The sequence below is a fragment of the Necator americanus genome, chromosome X (assembly GCF_031761385.1).
Source record: "Necator americanus strain Aroian chromosome X, whole genome shotgun sequence".
NCBI classification, from domain to species: Eukaryota; Metazoa; Nematoda; class Chromadorea; order Rhabditida; family Ancylostomatidae; genus Necator; species Necator americanus.
This window is the reverse complement of record NC_087376.1, coordinates 29,711,883-29,732,704: the sequence shown is the minus strand read 5'-3', so window position 1 is coordinate 29,732,704 and position 20,822 is coordinate 29,711,883. Positions and strand designations below refer to the sequence as shown.

General features: G+C 37.3%; 2 protein-coding genes across 3 annotated transcripts in view; both read left to right on the top strand.

The window, feature by feature from the left end:
* The window catches only part of RB195_025887 (uncharacterized protein), a gene marked incomplete at both ends in the record, with an annotated part of 22,293 nt that extends 13,351 nt beyond the window's left edge, over positions 1-8,942 (top strand). Inside the window, 2 exons of the mRNA XM_064214214.1 lie at positions 6,872-6,981; positions 8,925-8,942. Coding sequence (XP_064070095.1) covers positions 6,872-6,981; positions 8,925-8,942 — 128 coding nt within the window. The remainder of the gene's footprint in view (positions 1-6,871; positions 6,982-8,924) is intronic.
* The window catches only part of RB195_025886 (uncharacterized protein), a gene marked incomplete at both ends in the record, with an annotated part of 21,248 nt that extends 426 nt beyond the window's left edge, over positions 1-20,822 (top strand). The window contains 29 exons of one of the 2 annotated variants that reach the window (XM_064214212.1): positions 8,925-9,042; positions 9,244-9,402; positions 10,239-10,319; positions 10,409-10,522; positions 10,588-10,659; positions 10,715-10,846; positions 11,399-11,532; positions 11,626-11,719; positions 12,067-12,183; positions 13,608-13,781; positions 14,100-14,237; positions 14,299-14,415; positions 14,601-14,710; positions 14,952-15,132; positions 15,922-16,005; positions 16,088-16,207; positions 16,289-16,359; positions 16,488-16,638; positions 17,044-17,103; positions 17,181-17,267; positions 17,327-17,484; positions 17,546-17,657; positions 18,098-18,214; positions 18,297-18,395; positions 18,510-18,634; positions 19,058-19,254; positions 19,369-19,553; positions 20,014-20,079; positions 20,766-20,822. In XM_064214212.1, the coding sequence (XP_064070093.1) occupies positions 8,925-9,042; positions 9,244-9,402; positions 10,239-10,319; positions 10,409-10,522; positions 10,588-10,659; positions 10,715-10,846; positions 11,399-11,532; positions 11,626-11,719; positions 12,067-12,183; positions 13,608-13,781; positions 14,100-14,237; positions 14,299-14,415; positions 14,601-14,710; positions 14,952-15,132; positions 15,922-16,005; positions 16,088-16,207; positions 16,289-16,359; positions 16,488-16,638; positions 17,044-17,103; positions 17,181-17,267; positions 17,327-17,484; positions 17,546-17,657; positions 18,098-18,214; positions 18,297-18,395; positions 18,510-18,634; positions 19,058-19,254; positions 19,369-19,553; positions 20,014-20,079; positions 20,766-20,822 (3,430 nt within the window). Of the gene's footprint in view, positions 1-8,924; positions 9,043-9,243; positions 9,403-10,238; positions 10,320-10,408; positions 10,523-10,587; positions 10,660-10,714; positions 10,847-11,398; positions 11,533-11,625; positions 11,720-12,066; positions 12,184-13,607; positions 13,782-14,099; positions 14,238-14,298; positions 14,416-14,600; positions 14,711-14,951; positions 15,133-15,921; positions 16,006-16,087; positions 16,208-16,288; positions 16,360-16,487; positions 16,639-17,043; positions 17,104-17,180; positions 17,268-17,326; positions 17,485-17,545; positions 17,658-18,097; positions 18,215-18,296; positions 18,396-18,509; positions 18,635-19,057; positions 19,255-19,368; positions 19,554-20,013; positions 20,080-20,765 lie in introns of those variants that run through there. The other variant, XM_064214213.1, reaches the window with a different exon arrangement.

Sequence of the window (20,822 nt, the reverse complement as noted above, 5' to 3'; positions counted from 1 at the left end):
GATGATATATAAATATAAATTATAATAAATGAAATATAGGATATTATAAAAATAAATGTTTAATATATTTATTGTATAATATATGTGATATATGTGATAAAAATAGAATCCCCCACTAATATGCTTATATGAATCTTTGCGATTCACAAAAATCTCACACGTTTTGCCTCTTTAAGGGAAATCATTAGTCCTTAAAGTTCGTTAATGAGCATCCGAAGAATTTGAAATTGAATTGCAGCTGTTCATAATGGTTCTACTTTGAAAAGACACTTAATAACATTAAATTATTAAGTGAAAAGTTTATAGAAAGATGCTTTTTGCAATTTTCGACACGATCTTCTCATAAATGCAGCATAGACCTCTCGCCTAATGTAAAGTTTTCAAAAACGAGGGGGAAATTTGTTCACATCGTTCCCAGATTTTTTTTAGTTATGGCGCTATTTTTGGTGAAAATCAAGCTCTATTCAATATGTTCAGTAATTCCATTTTGTTAGTGGAATATCTGGATAAATCCATAAAATTGTCATCTGAATTTACATATTTTACTTGAAAACTATGATATGTTTATCAATTTCTAGGGATGTTTTCACCTAACGAGAAATGATCGTATTAATGAAGTAAGCATTATCGGAATCCATTCCATTTATTTCAGGAAAGTATTATACGGTACTAATTGCTGACTACAAGATGTTTCCCTGATTCTTTCGCTCTATTTTCTCTTTATGTTATTGGGAAACTTCTACACAAATATTTTGATTTTTGAGGTATCCTAAAGGTGATTGGATTAATCCTTAGCCAGCTACAGAATGCAAGGATTTCTTACATTAAGGGTTCCCTGCTGTTCTTTCTATAATGTTTTGTGGTGAAGACCAGCACAAAGTATCTCAGCGAAACTTTGAAGGGAATTTTTAACATTTTAATACATTATCTAAATGCTAACACTCTATTTTTTTTTACTAATGACACGAAGATTTATGGTAAATATCCTAAGTGACAAGGCAATCCGTAATAATTTATAATGGTCATACTGACACGGAACCCTTCAGTATCCAGAATGTTAGTTTGATTTGGAAAACCAATTTATAATGGTTATAACGACACGGATATCACTGGCTAAGATGTAATTCACAAGCTATTAGATTTCTGGAGAATCAAACACATCCAATGGAATTTTGTGGCGTGCGGTGAACTTGTAACCGTTCGAGAAACAAGAGAAATCCTCACGTGATAAGGATGCATCTAATAACTCCAAATTACGTGTATGAAAATTTTCGTTGAAACGGAACATTGCAACCTTCAAAAGTGACGGAAATGAGGATTTTCGTTATCCTCTGTAAACACCAAGCTTTTTTTGTGGACTAGTTTATTTCCGGACAGAGGGACTTTCTGTATCTCTGGACTCCTAGAAATTACAGGTAGAAAAAAGACTTTTAACTTACTTACTTACTTTTAACTACATTGTTCTTTAATTTATTCAATAATTTCGACAAATCACTCTACTATTCCTCTACATATTTCCTTATAACTGCGTAGTTTTTTTTCTCTACAGCCTGAAAAACATCTTAGACGGCGTCTGCATCTTTATGGACAACTGGAGCATGCACCTCGTCGAGGTATGTTAGCGTATCCCTCGGGGTATCCGCTGGACACGTAATGTCTCGGAGGCATTCGCGGAGAATCCACTGGGACCTCCTTTACCGTTCCCCGTGCAATCAACCAAAGCACATAGCTCACCACTTTGTTTTTTTTTTTTTTACTTACAACAATTCTGAAATGGTTACCACGAAAAATTCAGGAAGAATGCCAGTAAAGTGGAAATAACTAGCGAGCAAGTTCTCGCGATTCTTCAACATTACATCGAGAATCGTCAATTCCTTTATTTTTTTTCAAAGCCTTCATTTTCCATCTTTTTAATCGTTTACATCAGTTGACAATTTTTATGCTTCAGCAAACAACATTCACTTAAAAGCTTTCCGTAAAATTGCTCTGGACGCATAGGAATCCATGGCGTTTTTCCGTTCTTTTAAAAAGCACAAGTCAATTGAGTAAGGTTTGTAAAGCAGTGTCCTGTGGGAAAATTTATTTTTAAAGGAGTTATTTTGCGAAGAAAAGAAGAAAAAAAGTAGAAATTTTTTCAGAAAGTTCAACACTTTTCTAAATGTACAAGAAATAATGACAACACGATTTGAGGCAGCCTTAACCGCAATATCCGCAATACCGTGAACGCCCTGGTGACGGTCCGTACCCGGGAATAAACTTCTTCCAGAGGTTCAAAGAATTTTGATGCATCCGGGAAATTTTCAGGGCTTTAATCTTGCGATAGACCATGAATTTGTCTCATGATTTTGTGCACAAATGTGGAAGAATAAATAAATAATGGTAAATAATAACAATTTATGTGATAAAATAAAGATCAGTTAGAAATAAAACAAATTTCCTTAAGTAGTGGAAGCAGAAGCCTTCGTTATTCCCGAGAATTCTCACGGGTTTCAGGAACGGAAACCATATCATATATATTTCATTACGGAAATCTCTTCTCTTCTCGAGTAGCGTGAGTAGAATTTGGAATTCCGCGCCCTAATTACTCACTATATACGATATTTTAAGGAACTGAGAAAAGATTCATCCAGAAAAAGTGTTTGAAAGGCAGAAATTCCTAGAAACACTAGGTATATAAGGAGAATAGTCCATGAATCTTGAGGAGCTGAGAATAAATTTGATCCATATTGTGTTTATCTCTATTCCAAGGAAGTATTGGAGTATATGGATAACTTTTTCGTTCATAGACACTCAGGTGAGACGATCAGATACCGCTAATCGCGTCACTCCAATTAGATACAATGTCATTGGAATACCGACAATCCAGACAAGACATATATAGAAAGATAGAGAAAGAAGAATGTTACGAAGAGAAAGAAATAATATTCATCTCGTAGCTGTCTTTCCTCTTCCTACATTTTCCACGAATCAATCGAAATTCAACGCTTCTCCTACTCTATCATCGCGGACTTTAACAAGTGTAAGTGCATTTTTTTTTCCTCCACCGTTCCCCACTAGCACTTTCGTTGCCCTTTCGGATACGGGCACTTTTCCAAGGCTGTTTCACATCGTTGTTAAGTGTAACGGAAATAAATTAATGGTTTTCATCAGGAGAAAATTCTTCTTATATAATGTTGGTAATGGTGAAACATTCGCTAGAAATGTTATGACACAGTGCATAAATATCTAAGAGGTGTCTTTTTCTAGCAAGGATACCCATACTGGATCAGAATAGATCCCATAAAAACCTCATTCTTTGACATCCAAAAAGTTGAAGGTGGATTTATGCGCAACAATTTCATTTGTGATCATGTGATGAGCAGAAAAAAATCAGAACTAGTGTCAACAGGATTGTACATTTATTAAAATGAAACCACAGAAGTTTATTTTTTTTTTTGAACTGAGGTCTCTACATTCGACATTCATTCGTCTTTACATTCATTGAATATTTATAAACAAATTTCAAATGCTAAGTGCAACTTCCTCCTCTTCCCGTTATTTTTTGCCCCACAACATGCACATCGTCCAATTCAGAGCCCTCATGGATTCATTACTGTGAAAAACTGAGTTCATTCCATTTCCTCCCCTGTTAGCAATGAGAGTTCTAGTTCTTACATAAACGCGTAACCAATTTTGGTAATGGAATCAAAGTGTGCAATGAAATTTTAACACTCTTTCGGACGTACTTGTCTATTTCCCCAAAAACAAAGCGTTTCGAAACGCTGAGGAATTCTTCGGATGTCCCAGCTAATTCCGTACAAAATGCGCCTAAACACTTCTCCATTCACCCTTTCCTAACCTAGTTAAAATCCTTCAAAATGAATGTATGAAAACCGCTTCTGGGTGGTCCCAACACCTCAGCGTGCGGCGCGCGGTCGCGTAGCGTTCACCGCAATGATATCCGATTATACCGGGATACTGCATGCGCAATTTGCAGGTCATTGTAAGCTTAGGAACTTTTTCTTAGCTATAACGTCATCCTATGCTATGACAAGGCTTCACTGGTTTTTCTTTGAAGATGTTTCTCCTCGTTCTTGCCTGGATTCCTCGATTTCAGTGATGCGGATCCCTTTACTTCTGCTTATCCTCATATGGAGACCAAATGTAAATTTCATGCTAATAATGTTATTAAACTGTTTGTGCCAGGAAATTCTCATATGCTTATCCTGAAGCATTAATCTACAGATCTTTTTATGAGGATTACAATTTTGCAGATGAAATTGATGGCTATGACACTTTTTTCGGCCGCCTGTCATACTCTAGTTTACATAATGTCTTCTATCAAAATACTAGTTCCTAGTACACTTCCAGGAAGCGAAAAAAAAACCTGCCCGTGTCTCGAGAACTCCAGTATTTCAAGGTTAATCCTTGAGAACCCTTCAGACGTTCAAGGCAGCTTTTAAATCCTACACTAGTCAGGAAATGGAGTGCAGTCACTGTTGTTCTTTCTTACGTGGATGTGAATAACTCTCTCTAGAACCTTATGATTTCTTTACAGTGTTATTTAGTAACTTTTCATTCTTTTGCTTAAATTACGTTGCATTTTCTTAGTTGGTCGTCTTTTTTTGTAGTAAAATGCTTTTTTCGAACTCCTTATTGCGTATTTTGCATGCTAATCCATGTGGCAATGTCTTTGATTATCCTTTAAGAGTTTAAGTCCTTTTAGGAGTATCTCTGAGTGAATCCCGATGCATCTCAACAACTTTTGTCTGCGTTTTCATCCAAGACATCAGTATATACGAAGACACATTGTTTTTTACTTCTATTGTGTATGTATGGGTGCAGTCATTTTCGTGGTTGTCCATTGTTCGACTATGTGGTTTGTCCTGAAGCTATATTCGTTCCTGACTATGTCCATGAACTCCTTGCTAGCCTTCCCCGTATTATTTTAACTGGAAAAGCAATTCCGTTATGAAGAGGGTACTTTTTTCCTGAATATATTTCGTATTGGATATTTCTTTCTTGATTTGTTTCGAGTGATAAGAAGGCCAGGATCACCCACATTCCATATCTGCTCGTGGTGCCTAACCTCGTTTTCTTTTTTCACCTCACTGAACTTATTAATGCGGTCCGCTTTTGCATCCGAACAAATACCTTGATTGCTCTTAGTGAGTCAGGTTTTATGGCGAGCTATTCGAGTGTAAGGAGTGATCAGGAGCGAGGGAGGGTCGGACGACTGATCCCTGTCGGCTTGCCTCAATGTCTATGTGTATGTGTGTCTCTGTGTGTGTGTATGTGTGTGGCTTGGGTGCAATCGATGCAAGTATGTGTTATGTCCGAGGGACGAGACTCCGCTGACCGCTGACTGGCCTCAGCTGCCTAGATAGCTGGCGTTCTCTGACGCTCAGAAATGCGGGTGTCATTTCGGATTCGCTGAATGGTTTCATTTTTTTTTTCAAAAGCATGTTCTCCTTTTTCACCGCTGCATGGTCGTTCGATATTATCCTTGCCGAAACACCAGAAAGATCTTAGGAATTGCTCCCCATTGCCGAATATTTGAACATCTGGAGATATTAGTTGGGAGGAAGTTCTTCCTAGTTCATATCCACCTTTACGAATTTTTCTTCTGCAACGTATTATGTTTCTTCCTCGTTTTCCTTCTGCTCTGAAAAATTATTGAAGATTGTCTCACTCGCTATCCATTTTGTTAGTGGATTAATCAACATACTGTGAAGATGTTGTGGATTTCAAATGAATTCTCGATTCTGCAATGTCCAATCCATCTTTATGGAATTTTCGAACCACTTTTTTTTCTCCCAAATCTACCTCGTATTGATGTTGTTTATTATTGAAAGTAAGAGAACACCAAGTTTTTTGCTTAAGTTCTAATTCGTTTTGTTTTTCTTCTTTGTGTGGATATCATTTTTCTCATATTTCTCTCACGTACCCTTTCAGTTAGAGCGTTCGGCATAGATTCCTAACATAATCTATTTTCTTCTTTTTCAAATGCACTGACAGCATGCCTGAATAGTATGAATAAATAGCCCTCTTGAGGAATACATTATCGCTACTTAATCAATTCCACTGACATCAAAAATCTTATAGTATTATATATTAGATGATTTTGTTTGTTGCTGAATTTTCATGTATTTTAACGTGATATTTTTTGTATTTTTGTAAGATATTACCTTAGAAAAACATGAAACTCTTCTGGTGAATACGAATTAGATGAGCGTGCTAAGATATGGTTTTTTAAATTTTTTTTTCAGTAATCCAGTTTCATATGAGGTCGTTAAACACAAATAGCATCGATAGTCATCTTTAATGTGTAATGTAAACTTTATCGGATTGTTAGAGTTGTCTTTGTCTTGCTCTTGTTCATCGTCTTATCTGATATCGTTAGTCATCTAGGATAAACGATGTTCTGACGTTATACTCCTGAACTTCTTCTTATCGCTTCTCCTCTTCTCCACATTCACTTTTCTGCTCAGAAAAAAAATTCTAGGAATGAGGTAGAACTTCATGAAACGTTGTGTATGCTTGGAAGTCTTTATCAAACGTTTCTGTTTTTTTTTTCCACATTTCAAGCATCTGTGTCATAGGCAGCGATACCGCTCTTCATCATTACTTTCTTTTGAAGGAATTTCCAGGATTTCTAAATCTTTGACGACAGATTCAAGAAAAATCAGTTGAAATTAACGTTGTTTTCTATCAATTACTGTGAACCACCTTTTAAACCTTATTGCGGTCCTGTTTTTTTTTTCTTCGTTTTTTTCGATAGCTGAAACTGTTGGATTCTGTCCGTAATTTATCCTGAAGACGTGAACAATATCTGTTCGTAGAATACCACTTTTCTATGCTACATTAATTCGTATTGGTTGTGTTGTTTCAGCGTGTTACCCCCTCTTGGCTGAACGCCCACATCCCCAACATCGTCATCATAGCGATGAAGTAACCAGCCCCACATCGCACATAAACCCGGACGTCCAATCTTCATTCGGCGTAAGCATCTGATTCGTTTGTTGTTCTTTCTTTTTTTCTTAAAATCTCTTACCTCAACGTCGTCATCAATGTTCATAAAACTTCATCGTGGAATTTCTCCTACTATCATTCACACAAACATCATACCGTATATGATCGTAAGGGAAAAAAACCCCACGGAGATTCGCGCGACATTACACGAAAATCTAGGTTGCGATCTAGTAGCATTCATGAATATTCATTCAATTCAACGATTCTCCGAACATTTGTGAAGATGAGCGGGCGTGTTCACATCGCAGCGATCAGACGTATGGACGCGCTGCGATTCGTCGTTACAACGGTCAGCCGTCGTTCGCTCGGCATCATAACGTAACGAAAAGCACACTAGTGAACAAAACGATGCACGGAGGCCGCCCGGGCATAGTCAGTAATTTTCGTGCGCGATTATAGTCAACAAACATATGTGCACGTGCTTTTTATTGCTCTTTCTTTCTTTTCTCATCGTTATTCGACAATTAGAACTTCTCCACTTATTCACCTAAATTTTCGTGCATCCACAGTAATTTTGCGATTTAAATTAATTCAACGTATATGGTGTAATTATATCAATTAGTCGTCTATATGTATAGTTCGGAATGATCTACTTAAGTGTACGTGAATTCGTGCTACCAATTGTAAAACGGATCCTTGCAGGTATTAGTTTGCGAATCGATTATGATTCATTGTAAGGTTACTGTAGGCTTTTCATTAATCGAAAGGCGTCGAAAGCTCTTTTGCTAGGATGCATTCCTGGAATTCTTCCTAGTAGTGCAGACAACTTTCTTATTTCAACCTTCTTACCTGATGACCTATGTGTTTAGCAAAAAGAAATGAATAACAGCCGTTTCAATCGGTGTTGTTGCTATTTATAGTTTTTCTGCTGGTTAAAAATCGATGATTGATTGGCTATTAATGTTTAATGTCTTAAATTCACATATAAAATAATTAATCCCCAGTCATTGTGTTTTCTATGGGGTAGTTGAGTGCTGTAAATGCAGTTTTAAGAACGAGAAGGTGAAAAAAAGAGATGCTCTACGAAGAGGGAGGGAGGGAGGGGGGTTGATGTTCGGTTGATGTCTCTTATTCGCATCTGGAATAGATTCTTTTTTTTTCTGTTATTGCTCACCTCTTCTGGACGAATTGTGGTGAAATTCTATGTGAAATTGACTTTTTTTTGTTTCCGTTGGTTGCTACGGGAAATGTTTACAAAGAAAAATCTAGTGTCGCATATCATAGGATTTGTTTCAATTATTATTCGTATTGGTTTTCTTCATTTCTACCAGTATTTTTTTTTAAAGAAACAAAACATACTACAGTACTCTTGTGGAATCTGGAAATGTGAAGTATGAGCTGGGTTGTTCGAGTTAGGTTGGGGTTTCAACAAACATAAAAAGGACTTTCGAACTTACTCTAAAGTTTTTTCTCGGATCCATACTTATTAATTAAAACATCTATCGAAACGACTATTCTAAATTTATTCCTATTATTCTTACTGTTATTATTACTAGTTACAGACCAGTTATTGAGCGTTATTTATCGATGTGAACCTCCTATTGTTCCATTGTTTTATTTAGTAATAGTCGGAATCGATCGCTAACTATGGCAATCATCTAAATTTGCGAAATATTTGCACGCAAAATTTGAATTCTTCATAAGCAATGATGACATTTTAGTGCAAATGTTGTTTTTAATTATAAAACCACTGAAATATTTGTGTAACCACGAACCACTAGATGGCTTTCATACGACGAATATTCGCAAATATTCCAACTTTTTAACAGTGTCTACAAATTAGTTTTTTCCTCTTTGATTTTAGGCTAGATAAGTCCGCAATCCATCCAGAAATTCACGACTTTTTGTTTCTTAATGTTTTCACGTTTTTGTTTGGAAATTGTTCTTACAATTCGATTTAACTAGTAATTTAGGGCGATGAGTTGGAATAATGGTGCGATGATGTGCGATGTAATGCCAACGATCAGCGAAGATGGTGTCGACAACGTTACGACAAACGATGAGCACACACATGACGCCAACATTGAGCAGGTGGGCGGCTCTGTCCCATTTTGTTTTACTGCCTTCCCGCTTGTTTTAGCTATTGAAGGAACATGTACATGGTAGATGAGAATTTCTTCAAAAGCTTCTTTTTTTTTGTATTGTTCGTTTTCTTGACGAGAATCTCGTTCTCAGCGCGCCGTTCTTTGAGTTTTCCCCTCAAATCTTTCCCTATTTTTTTTGACGTTTCAGCTCATGGTTAACATGCTCGAAGATCGCGACAAATTACAAGAACAACTGGAACAGTACAAACGTCAAGTGGAAGAGAGCAATCAACGAGTTCGAGATCTCGAGAAAGAAAAGGAAAGTCTTCGACGCCAATTCGAAATGCACACACAACATTTACCGAATGTAAGTGGCGGTTACTCATTTTGACGGCACTCATTCCTCCATTTAAATGACGTAATTCGTATGTGCGCATGTGTGTGCTACTCTCTTTTTGGGATTGTGTTAATGTTGCACGAAAGCCCGAAGAGGTGGCTGTTGGACTAGTGCAAAGCAGCAATTGAAAATGGAGGAATGCGGAATCAGCACGCTGACCGCATCCGCTGCCGAAATCCAGAGTTGTACGTGTGTGTGCAATAGAAGTGTGTGAGGGTGGCGATATGGGGACACGATGACGAGGTTCGATGGTAATGCCGGATACGAAGTAAGCTGCCAGCACGCTCTTCCTAGTTGTCATGATCTTCTGGATAAGCTTAGCGATGTTGAGTAGGCTTGCGTAGTGTATGAGTGTGTGTATGCGTGTGTGTGTGTGTGTGCTACTGCGGCATCTTATTAGCCCGTGAGGCGCACTCCTTATTGACTCCGGCCATTCGCTGGCTAGGTAATAGACAGCGGTTTGTCCCTCCTCTCACGACCCTTCAACCGACCTCATCCAGCCAATATTCCACGACAATGAGCGATGACTGGTGATGCACCCGCCGGTGACGCTGTCGAAGTGGTGGCAGCATCGAGCTCGGTTCGTTTCGGGCTATGTCGCATTCTGAGATCGCTATCGGGTTCCTTCCTAGTGTTGTCTGTAGAGTGATACAGTAACCTGGCTAACAAGATCCCTCTTGACTCACTGAGGTTTCGCATCTGGGAACTCGTATTTTGGTAGCTTTCTGCAGTTAGTCATACCTCTTTGATTGTCCTAGAAGGACATCAAATGGCAGGGCTCGTCAAAAAAATGTGATTTATTCTAGGAACTGCAATCAATGACAAAAGAGCTTGTGCAGATCCGTGAGCAGTTACTAGAAAAAGATGAAGAAATCGTCGAACTCAAGGCAAGTTTGGCCAGATTCTCACTTTCCCGACATTCATCATGTCATAACTCTTGCTAGCCGCTTCTTTTTCTAAATCCACATATGTTTAGGCCGAACGAAATAACACCAGATTGTTACTAGAACATCTGGAGTGCCTTGTCTCTAGGCACGAGAGGTCATTACGAGTTACCGTGATGAAACGACAAGCTCAAAGCCCGGCAGGGGTGAGGGGAATACCATAGTTTCCGCGAAAGAAATTTGGAAACAAATGCCGACGTTTTTTTTTCAGGTTTCTTCGGAAGTAGAGGTTTTAAAAGCTTTAAAGAGTTTGTTCGAACATCACAAGGCTTTAGATGAAAAGGTATGATAAAACGGGAATTCCTACGGAGACAAGCGGTGCACAAGCTATGTTTTAGGTTAGGGAACGCTTACGAGTCGCTATGGAACGAGTAGCAACATTAGAAGAAGAACTCACCTCAAAGGGAGAAGAGAATTCAGGACTCAAAGCGCGACTCGCCATGGTCGCCGCCGAAGCTGAAGAAGCTCAGGTAGGAAGAGTTGGCTGTCTTTTATCCAGATGATACAGTATGCTTATTAGGATGAGATAACACGTTGAAAGAAACGGTGAACATATACCTGTTCTCATATTTTTACAAGTGTTTTTGGTGCAGCAATATATTTTGACCATACATAGTTTTGTTATTAACTATTATTATTTCTTTCTATTAGTGCCGTACATGCCAAACTTTTCATAACAAAGAAATCCCCAGTCTTAATATCGTTTCCTGTGTAGATACGTAGCTATGTTTGGATCTTTATGGATCTATGAAAAGGTGTACGAATTAGGAAATATGGATTTCATTCCTGGATTCGAATTCGTTCTTTCATCTACAGTAACTTGGTGTCAGTTTTTTTTGGCCAAATATTTTGGTTACCGCGGTTGTTGGATTGTGTCTGTGCCCAAGATTTGCCGCCAAAGACCCAATATTTCGAGACAACAACGAAACGATATATCTATCACCAAGTGGAATTGGTTAATTTTCAGCGCAGTCATCCGAAGGTGATAGATTTATTTCTTTCTAATTATGTTCTTTTTTAAGGCCAAAGGCCAGAAGACGAATGGCGCATTGAGTAGCGAATCGGCTGCACGCCTTGTCGAAATGCAAGAAGCCTGTGAACGAATGAAAGTTGAACTGACAAACAGCCTCAAGCAAGTTCAAGAACTCAGTGCGAGGTCTGTTATTAATGGAACCTCGAGTTTTTTTTTCTCTCTAAATCCATGCAACCGAAGGGTAAGAATTCCCGCCCGATATTTGTTTCTATGCAGGAATTCTGAATTGGAAGCACAATTATCATCTGCTCAAAAAGACACACATACATGCCAGGAACAATTGACGAAAGTGAAGAATCAACTACATGAGGTTAGTTAAATATCCCTTTACCATGTGAGGTTTATTTCCTCGTTTTTTGTCTCTGTGTTTCTTTCTTTTTTTTTGTTTACAATGCTTTATTATATTACACTCTTATATTACTATATTCGTACCAACATCGAAGGCCTAAGAGACGTGGATGGCATTTAATCTCCATGTTTTTGATGACAGACACATCTGATCAAATTGAAAACCTCAAATTCATGGCGAGTGGAGGGGAGGGTGGCCGCATCATTTCCGCCCGTTTGAACATAAGATTGCGCTAGGCGTATTTTCGGAAAAAAAAGTATTCCTGACCGAAATCCACATCGAACGAGTGTATTGATGTCTATTTTCAGGCTGAAGCACAACGTAACGATCAGGAGGCTCGAATTTCGACACTGGAAAGCCGTTTCCTATCGGCACAAAGGGAGGCGACGTGCATTCGTGATTTGAACGATAAATTAGAACATCAGGTAAGTGTTATGTTGTGAAATTACACAAAAATATACTAACAGATAATTTTTTTTCAACTATGGTGTATTACTTTCTTTTTCATTTTTTTCTTTAATATCTCGGATCTGAATGTACGCGTCCGTTTCGTTATGGCGTGTTGAGAATATTTAATGAAAGCTGGCATTGAGAAATTTGAGATCGGTGGGCGACTAGCATGTAAACAAGGACAAAGTGGGGTTCTCTTGTACGACCACAAATTTTGAATCGTTACAAATTTCGATTAAATCAAAAATTATGTACATAGTCCACGTTGTCATAAATAGTTGTTGGTAGTTTGAGGATTTGATCCGAGAAGTAGCTGAAAAGATAGCGATTCTATCGAACAGTGTGTAATTGATTCATTGCGCTAATTTTTTCTTCCATCCACAAAATCCGTGCAAGGGAATATCATGTACTTTTGTAAGATTTTTTCTCCGGGAATGTATCTTTATGTGGTGAGGTATAAATAAGAATTATATTTGAAACTAAAGTTGTCATTGCCCTCAATGAAATATATCAAGTTCACTGACGCATCTTATTCTCAAAATTTTCACTCTGACGATTTAATAATGGAATATTTCACATAAATTTGTAATTATTCTGCTCACGCTTATTCAATGAAAAATCAGCATCGGAATATTACCAGTGAAGAAGGGATCCACCGATGTTTTTTCAGCACTGTAAAGCTAGATCAGTTTACAATATGAATCCGCATGAAAATTTTCGAAAAAAAAGCTATATCCACAAAATCCCGACCATAATTGCTTTTTATAAAGAAATGTGATAGATTTCATAATCCACAGATATGTTGAAAAGAAGAAAACTCCATGGCCTTCGCGTTGTATTCCACTTTATTCGATGTATCCTACCGTATATTTTTGTGAAGTGAGGGTGTTGATATCACCCTACCCTCAGGATTGGAGCGTCCCACCCATAGCGCCGTATTTACATATTACACAGATTGGCTGCAAAACGATTAAAAATTGTTGCACATAATTGTCCACGCACTATTACACTAAAACTCAAAATTCTCCGAGTTATCCTGAAATAATATCGTAATCGTAATCAGGACAACTTCATCTCGAAAAATGTCCATTTTAGTGTTATTTCTGCCGCACAAATTTGTCAATTACATCCCACACGGAAATAGCTACAATTTCCGCACGAATTCGCTTTTTTTTCGAAACGCTTTCATCTTTCCAAAAGGTCACAGTGAATGTGTGGATTTTTCTGATGGGGGCTTCGTTCGTTTAAAACCTGATTTGTATTCACGACAATTTTCACAGACCTTTTAATAGAGATTTTTTAATTTGAAAACGAAACGAATTAATTTTTAAATTTATTACTATACCTTGGAAATTCGAACATGTTTAGTTATAGTTTTATAATAGTTTTTGTATTTTAGTTGGCCAATAAAGATGCAGCTGTGCGATTAAATGAGGAGAAAGTGCGTTCATTACAAGAACGGCTGGAACTCGCTGAAAAGCAACTTGCTCAAAGTCTTAAAAAAGCGGAATCATTGCCATCGGTTGAGGCCGAGTTGCAACAACGTATGGAAGCATTGACTGCTGCTGAACAGGTATGTGTTGTTGTCGTTTCCCTCATGTAAACACGTGTGTCATGTGAATATCTCGTACAAATAGCTTCCACACATCAAATAGTTGTCGTTTATTTGTTACGTACAGCTCAACTTGTAAGATATAGAACTCATCTAAATCATATCTCTCAACTTTTATATCCTGAAATTACGAATATTTAAGCTTCTATCGGAATCGAATGATCGATTACAATTACATTTAAAAGACTTGAAAGAAAAACCCACCACTTTACCTCCTTTTTTTAAGGATATATAGATCCCAACGTGCACTCTCATATCACTCCCGACTGATATTTTCAGAAGCAACTATCTGCTGAGGAACGAGTTCAACGATTAGAGCGACAAGCCCTCGAATCATCAGCTGAACTGGAAAGAGCCTTTCAAAGGGAGAAGATGAATGAGGAGCATAGCCAACGATTAAGTAGCACTGTTGATAAGGTAATATTTACTAGTATCATGTAAATATCACTTTTATATTCTAAAATTACGAATATTTAAGCTTCTATCGGAATCGAATGATCGATTACAATTACATTTAAAAGAACGTATGCAAGCTTTGGATGATAAGAATCGTCTCACGCAACAGTTAGAGAATACGAAGAAGATCTACGATCAGGTTTGTGGACAGGTCTGGTTATAAATTTCTCGGGATTTAATTCGTTTCACTATTTTTAATCACTATCTATTCTTTCTATTTGAAATGTTTCCCATTTTTGATTAATTGAGACAGATTCTTTTTTTCACTTTCTTGGATTAGTTTTTCTTCTGGTTTTTCTTCCATCCTCGGCAGTTTTTCTCCAGGCGGAAAGAACAAAAGAGCGCCTCCAGCGTGATAACGATGCTCTTCGACAGGAAATTGAAGCACTTCGTCAGCAGTTGTACAACGCTAGGACTGCACAGTTTCATTCCAGGTATTTACCACTGTATTCACTGTTATTTCCGTGTTTTGTCAGTTTTTTTTTTTTTTTGAAATTGTCGTAGTCCTCACTCAATTACATATGTTATTCTACTTATTACCTAAAGATTTACGTATGATTTAAAGTTTGCGCCTGGAAGAAAACGAGGTCAGATCTCTGAATATACAAGAAGAAATGCATGAAATTACTTTACTGTAGTGGCGTTTTTTTTTTTTTGGATGACGGGTATTTTCAGGATGCATGCCGTGCTACCACCACCGCTTCCACTTGTTATACCGAATGGAATCACAGCACCATCTCCACAAACTGTTGTATCACAACCATTTCCACAAAGTTCTTACGCTAATTCTACACCACCTGGTTATGCTACCGTAGGAATTCGTCGACCTAATAAAGGCAGAATTGCAGCTTTACAGGTACATAACGGTATCCTTAAGCAATTTTAACATAGTTTTTTTTTTCAATTTACCTTTACTTGCTATTGCAATATCCCCAGTTTGCTATTTTTTTGTTTGCGATTTTATTATTTTCTTTTCAAATATAAAGTATGTAATGGTTTATCGAAAATATTTTATTCTTACTGGAAAAATTTATTCTATTACCATTGTCAGTTTTTGAGGAATAAAAAAGCCACTTGTTTTTTTTTTCTGCACACTGTCTTTTTATCCGCAACCTCTTCTCATTCGTTTGATTCCACAACGTTTTGACCATTTTTTTTTCAAGGAATATTTAAGTTAATGGAAGTTTAAAGGAGGGAGAATCGTGTGAGTTTATCTGTGTTGAACGCTGTACACCTTCCAACTACTCATTTAATGTGTTTCCTTTCGAGTAGTAATCCGTAATCACATCCATGTATTTCAAATCGATGGTAGATGTGATTCCGGTTACATATACTTAATTTTTTGGGGTGAAATTCAATCCATACTGACTTAAATTCTCCATGAAACTCTATACTCTTTTGCAAGAATGATGCAACATTAGTGTTTACAAATAGTGTTTTAAAGGATTCCTCCCACTTCTTTCTCAACGTAGTAATTGAATTGACTGTTAGGTCGTAAAGGTCGTGGCACGAAAACATAGAATTGCTTCAGAATTCCGTTCACCTTTCCTTTTTTCATATCTTTAGCTAGCAAAAAAATCATTTTTCCATTGTTGTTGGTTCAAAAGTTCTTTATTTTAAATACTTATCCACTTTCTTTATTTAGGAAGATCCTACTAAGGTTCAAACTCTCAACGAGCAAGAATGGGATCGTCTACAGCAGGCACATGTTCTTGCCAATGTACAGCAGGTAATTCTTAGTGTATTCTTTTTTTCAACCCTTTTCTTTTTTTTAAGTTCCAAAATCCATCCTCAACTCTCGTTTACTACAGGCATTCTCATCTTCTCCATCAATGTTGGACATGGGAAGTGGTACCACATTGCAGCGAGGTGCAGGTCCGAAACAATCCTCACAACAACCGGATCTCCTCATGAACACTATGCCTCAGCAGGTTGAATTCATTTCTATCTCTTCCGTCATATTTGTTTTCTTCAATTTTCCAATAATACATATTGACAATTTTTTTCTTCAGGGTACACAAGATGCACATGTGCTTGCCTCAATGCTTCAGGAACGTTTGGATGCGATTAATTCAGAAATTCGGTTAGTATTCGTTCTATCAAAAATCCTAGATTTAGTACTTTTACAAGTTTGGTTCCATCTTTAAGAAGTGACTCAATTTCAGCTACTTAACGTTTTTTTGTGTAAATTTTAATTCTCTCTTACTTTAGCATGATTCAAGAAGAAAAACATCATGCAGAAAGAGCAGCTGAACATCTTGAGTCTCGAGCAAGAAACGAGTACATTGAGGATCATCTCAGTGCTCGTAGTACTCCTCGAAATAGTCCCCAACACGATTTCCTCATCAACAAATACAATACTGTAAGTATTTCATTGTTTTTAAAATTTCCAACTTTGTTTCATTTTTTCCTCTTTCTTTGTCATTATAGCGTCGCTTTCAAGTTATTATTTCTTTTCTATTAAACTATTGTTTTGCGCAAGTAATCCCACGACTTCGTGACTTTTTAACTTTCTTTTTTTTTTAATCTTTTCGTAAATAATCTAAAATCTAAATCTAATGATCTAAAGCAAGGATTTTTCTTTATTTTTGGCTAAGAAGACTTTTTGTGCGGTTCCGTAGAATCTTCTTCATTTTTTTCTCTTCGAAAGATACTCTTCTTAAATAATGTAGTTCCAAAGAAAATGCTTCACCTCGAAATATCCTGTATTCCTTCGGAATATTGTTAGAAAAAGTAGTAGTACTGTAAAAACCTTCCTTTTTTTAAGTTGCCTGCGAACGCATCAACTTCACATATGACGAGGGACATGGATGTCTACGGTCATCCGGTAATTTTAATTATTATCTTAGTTGTTTTATTATAGTTTACATATTATTGTTCGTAGTATATTATTGAAAACATCAGATTGTTGACGATTCTATGGTGGGCGATTTGGATTATACGCCAAGAAGACGTCAGCTTCGACTTGACCATGTTCAACAGCAACTCCAGGTTGATTCCTTGTTCTTCCGACTGCACAAATTTATCGAAAAACCATCGAATGATTAAAGGGTCGTTTTGATGAGACGGATCGAATGAGTCCAGCTTCGTCAGTAGCATCGTCCACTGACGGATTTCCGACGAAAAAGAAACGATCCTCGAGTTCTGGCGGTCTTAAGACGTTAGGACGGTTGTTTAATAAGAAAAAATCACAAAGTGATGCGTATAGGTACGGAATTTCTAACTTATATAATTGTTTCGAAGAAATAAACACAATTTATTTGTTTTAGAAGAGATGCGGGTGCTTACTCGGATAGTGAAATTTCCTCTGGAAACGATGGTTCCGGTCGAAATAGCGATTTCGATAGGCGAAAAAAGAAAAAGCACGAGTTATTAGAAGAAGTGAGTTTTTTTTCTCTCCTAAATTTTGCTTCCGCATTTTTTTTTTGTTTTTCCGCTTCTGCGAAATCTCTAAGTACCAATTTGCTTCGTGGTTTTTTTTTGTAATTTCTTCTCCAGAATAAATTGTTCGGTAGTTCTTCAGCTTAACACGGGTTTTGCTTACCTCGGATTAATTTGAACTTTTGATTCATTTTTATCTCATACCTGTATTCTTACACTGATGATCCGATTTTCCAACAGAAGCTCCTTACTGAAATATCTTGAACTTTGAAGAAAATGATCATAATATGGTCAAATTACTGTCAAGGCTCTACAAGTTTGTGGGATTTTATCCAAGATTTCATGGATAGTAAACTATTTTTATAATGATTGATTTAGTACTAAGCGCATAGTTTTTGTGAAATATTTTGTTAATCGATTTAATATTGCTTTAATTAAAGGCGATGAAAGCTCGAACACCGTTTGCATTGTGGAATGGACCAACTGTTGTGGCATGGTTGGAACTATGGGTAGGAATGCCAGCTTGGTACGTGGCTGCTTGCCGAGCAAATGTAAAGGTAATTTTTTTTAGTGGACGTCCAGACTTAATCCTATTTTTATGGACATTTATACTTATCATATCCATCCAATATGTTCCAGTCTGGTGCAATAATGTCTGCATTGAGCGACCAAGAAATCCAACGAGAAATCGGAATTAGCAATCCACTTCATAGATTAAAGCTACGGCTTGCTATCCAGGTATGTCTAGTTCCAGAATTCGCCAGACTAAACGTTCCAGCAAAGCAAAAAAAAAATTCTTAAATGACCTTACTAGAAATTCGAAGTGGAGTTCGAGTTTTTTTTTTTCTTAAGGAAATGGTCTCGTTAACATCACCATCTGCTCCACGATGTGCTCGGATGACTTTAGCTTTTGGAGATATGAATCATGAGTGGATAGGGAATGAATGGTTGCCAAGTTTAGGCCTTGGGCAATATAGGTACGTCGCTTAACTGTTCTTTAAAGTACTAGTAATTCTTTTTCCTTTTTTCTCTCACCAAAAAATAGTACAAGTTCCAGTTTAAAACGCTCCATCAACTTTCATAATTCAATTATAGTACTCCCCGTGTTCAATGTCAGAACTAAAATAGTTTTGTCCTCTTTCCTTGTTACTGGTTTCTGTTGCCTATTTTTTCGTGCATGTAGTTTCCAGGGAAAAAAAAAGCTTTCGGCGACAACTTCATTCGAAGTCACTTCAGCTTAGTGAAATTCGACTTGCAAACTTTTTAAGTCATTTTTTTTTTGAGGATTTCTGACTCTTCCAGTGTAATTTAATATCCTCGAATTTCGCATGTTCCAAGTTACAGCCGCAACAAAAAAAATCTGTCCTTCATGTTTACCAGATCGAATATCTCTTTTGAAGATCCGCATTTATGGAATGCTTATTGGATGCACGAATGTTGGAACATCTGTCAAAACGTGATCTAAGGACACATTTACGTATGGTGGATAATTTCCACAGGGCCAGCTTACAGTACGGTATTATGTGTTTGAAAAAGTTGAACTACGATCGGAAGACTCTGCAAGACAGGCGACGAGCATGTGAAAGTGTGAATCGAGGTTGGTTGAGGATGTCATGTGGATCACTAGCTGCTTCCTTTTTTTGGATAATTCTCTTGTAATTTAGTTTTTCTATGCCTCTAGAAACCCTTTTTAAGTATTTTTTCTCTTCAGATCTACTGGTTTGGTCAAACGAACGAGTACAACGATGGGTGGAAGAGATAGGACTCGGAGCATATGCTAGTAATCTCACCGATAGTGGTGTACATGGTGCTCTTATTGCTCAAGATGACACATTTGACTCACAAGCTTTCGCCCTCTCACTCCAAATGAGTCCACAAGATCAACACGGTCGACAGGTAAGTAGAGAGAGTGTTGTTCTTTTTTTCCCATCTTAACGCTTTTGAGATTATTTTACTGGAGAAAGTGTGAGATTGAGTTAGCTACGTTTTTACGTCATAGAAATAATATTACAAATGGTTATGGTCCTTAAAACTATCATAAATGAATAAATTATGGATAGGTGTAATAAGCGGAAATATATTGTGATACCCATTCTGGATTCGGTTTTCATCCTAGGTGCAATAGGGAGGAGCCGGATTCTCCTCAGGTGAAAAGGGTGTAGCTCATGGGGTGCAGCTTAAGTGATGCGGGTCCCTTAGCCAACGGTCCAAAAGTGAAGGGTCCCTTGTCCAAACATCCAGAAGTGAAGGGATACGAGTTTCGTCTCCGACTATCGAACTACTATATTAATTTGAAAGTACTCAACTGTCGCAAATACTTTTTGTGTGAATCCCTTCATAATGGAGCCTATTTCAGGTTCTCGAGAAGCACTTTGCGGTTCTAGTTTCGGAATACCGTACACCGGCCCAACTTCGTCATCCGGTAATGGTGCCGTCTTCGACTAACTGATTTTTCTTTTGTTATTGTTGCATGTAATCGCTAACTTCTGTCGAGCGTACATTACCATTATGACGCGTCAGGGAGCACCTCTCTCATCTTTTTTGTTTTTATTTTCTTTTCATTTAAATCACATGCTATCTCATGGCCTCGCTATATAACTTCCATCATCACGCGGGTTCCATGCTCAGTTCAGTTTGCGTTTCAACCGCAGGAATACGCCACTACTTAAGATCTCTAACCTAATTGTGACTTTTGTCCGGCTTGCTTAACACTGGTCGTACGTATACTTATTTTGCTTCACTCACTGTTAAGTTATTATAAATAACGATATAACAAGTATAGTAGTAGTTTATATTAATTATTATAACAAATGTTAGAGCTGGCATCAGAGTTTCGTCCGTTAATTTAGATTCATTCGAAAGAGATTTGCGTGTGTTTGTGTTGCTACAGTATAACACATTCCACAAAATCATGACATTCATAGATTGCTCATTTTTAAGTTGTGATGCATATTAGTTTGTATGTGTTGTTGTTGAATTTATATCGATTTATCGATTATGTGAAGGTGTACGTGGGCGTCTCATCTTTTACCGTTCGTTACACGTTAATCAACGGTATCATTAACTGTGAATTACATAAATATTGTATGATTAGCGTAAAGATTTCAGCGCGACGCTAAAAAAAAGCGTCGAAGTGCGCACAGAAGCCCGGCACCTAGGGAGTAA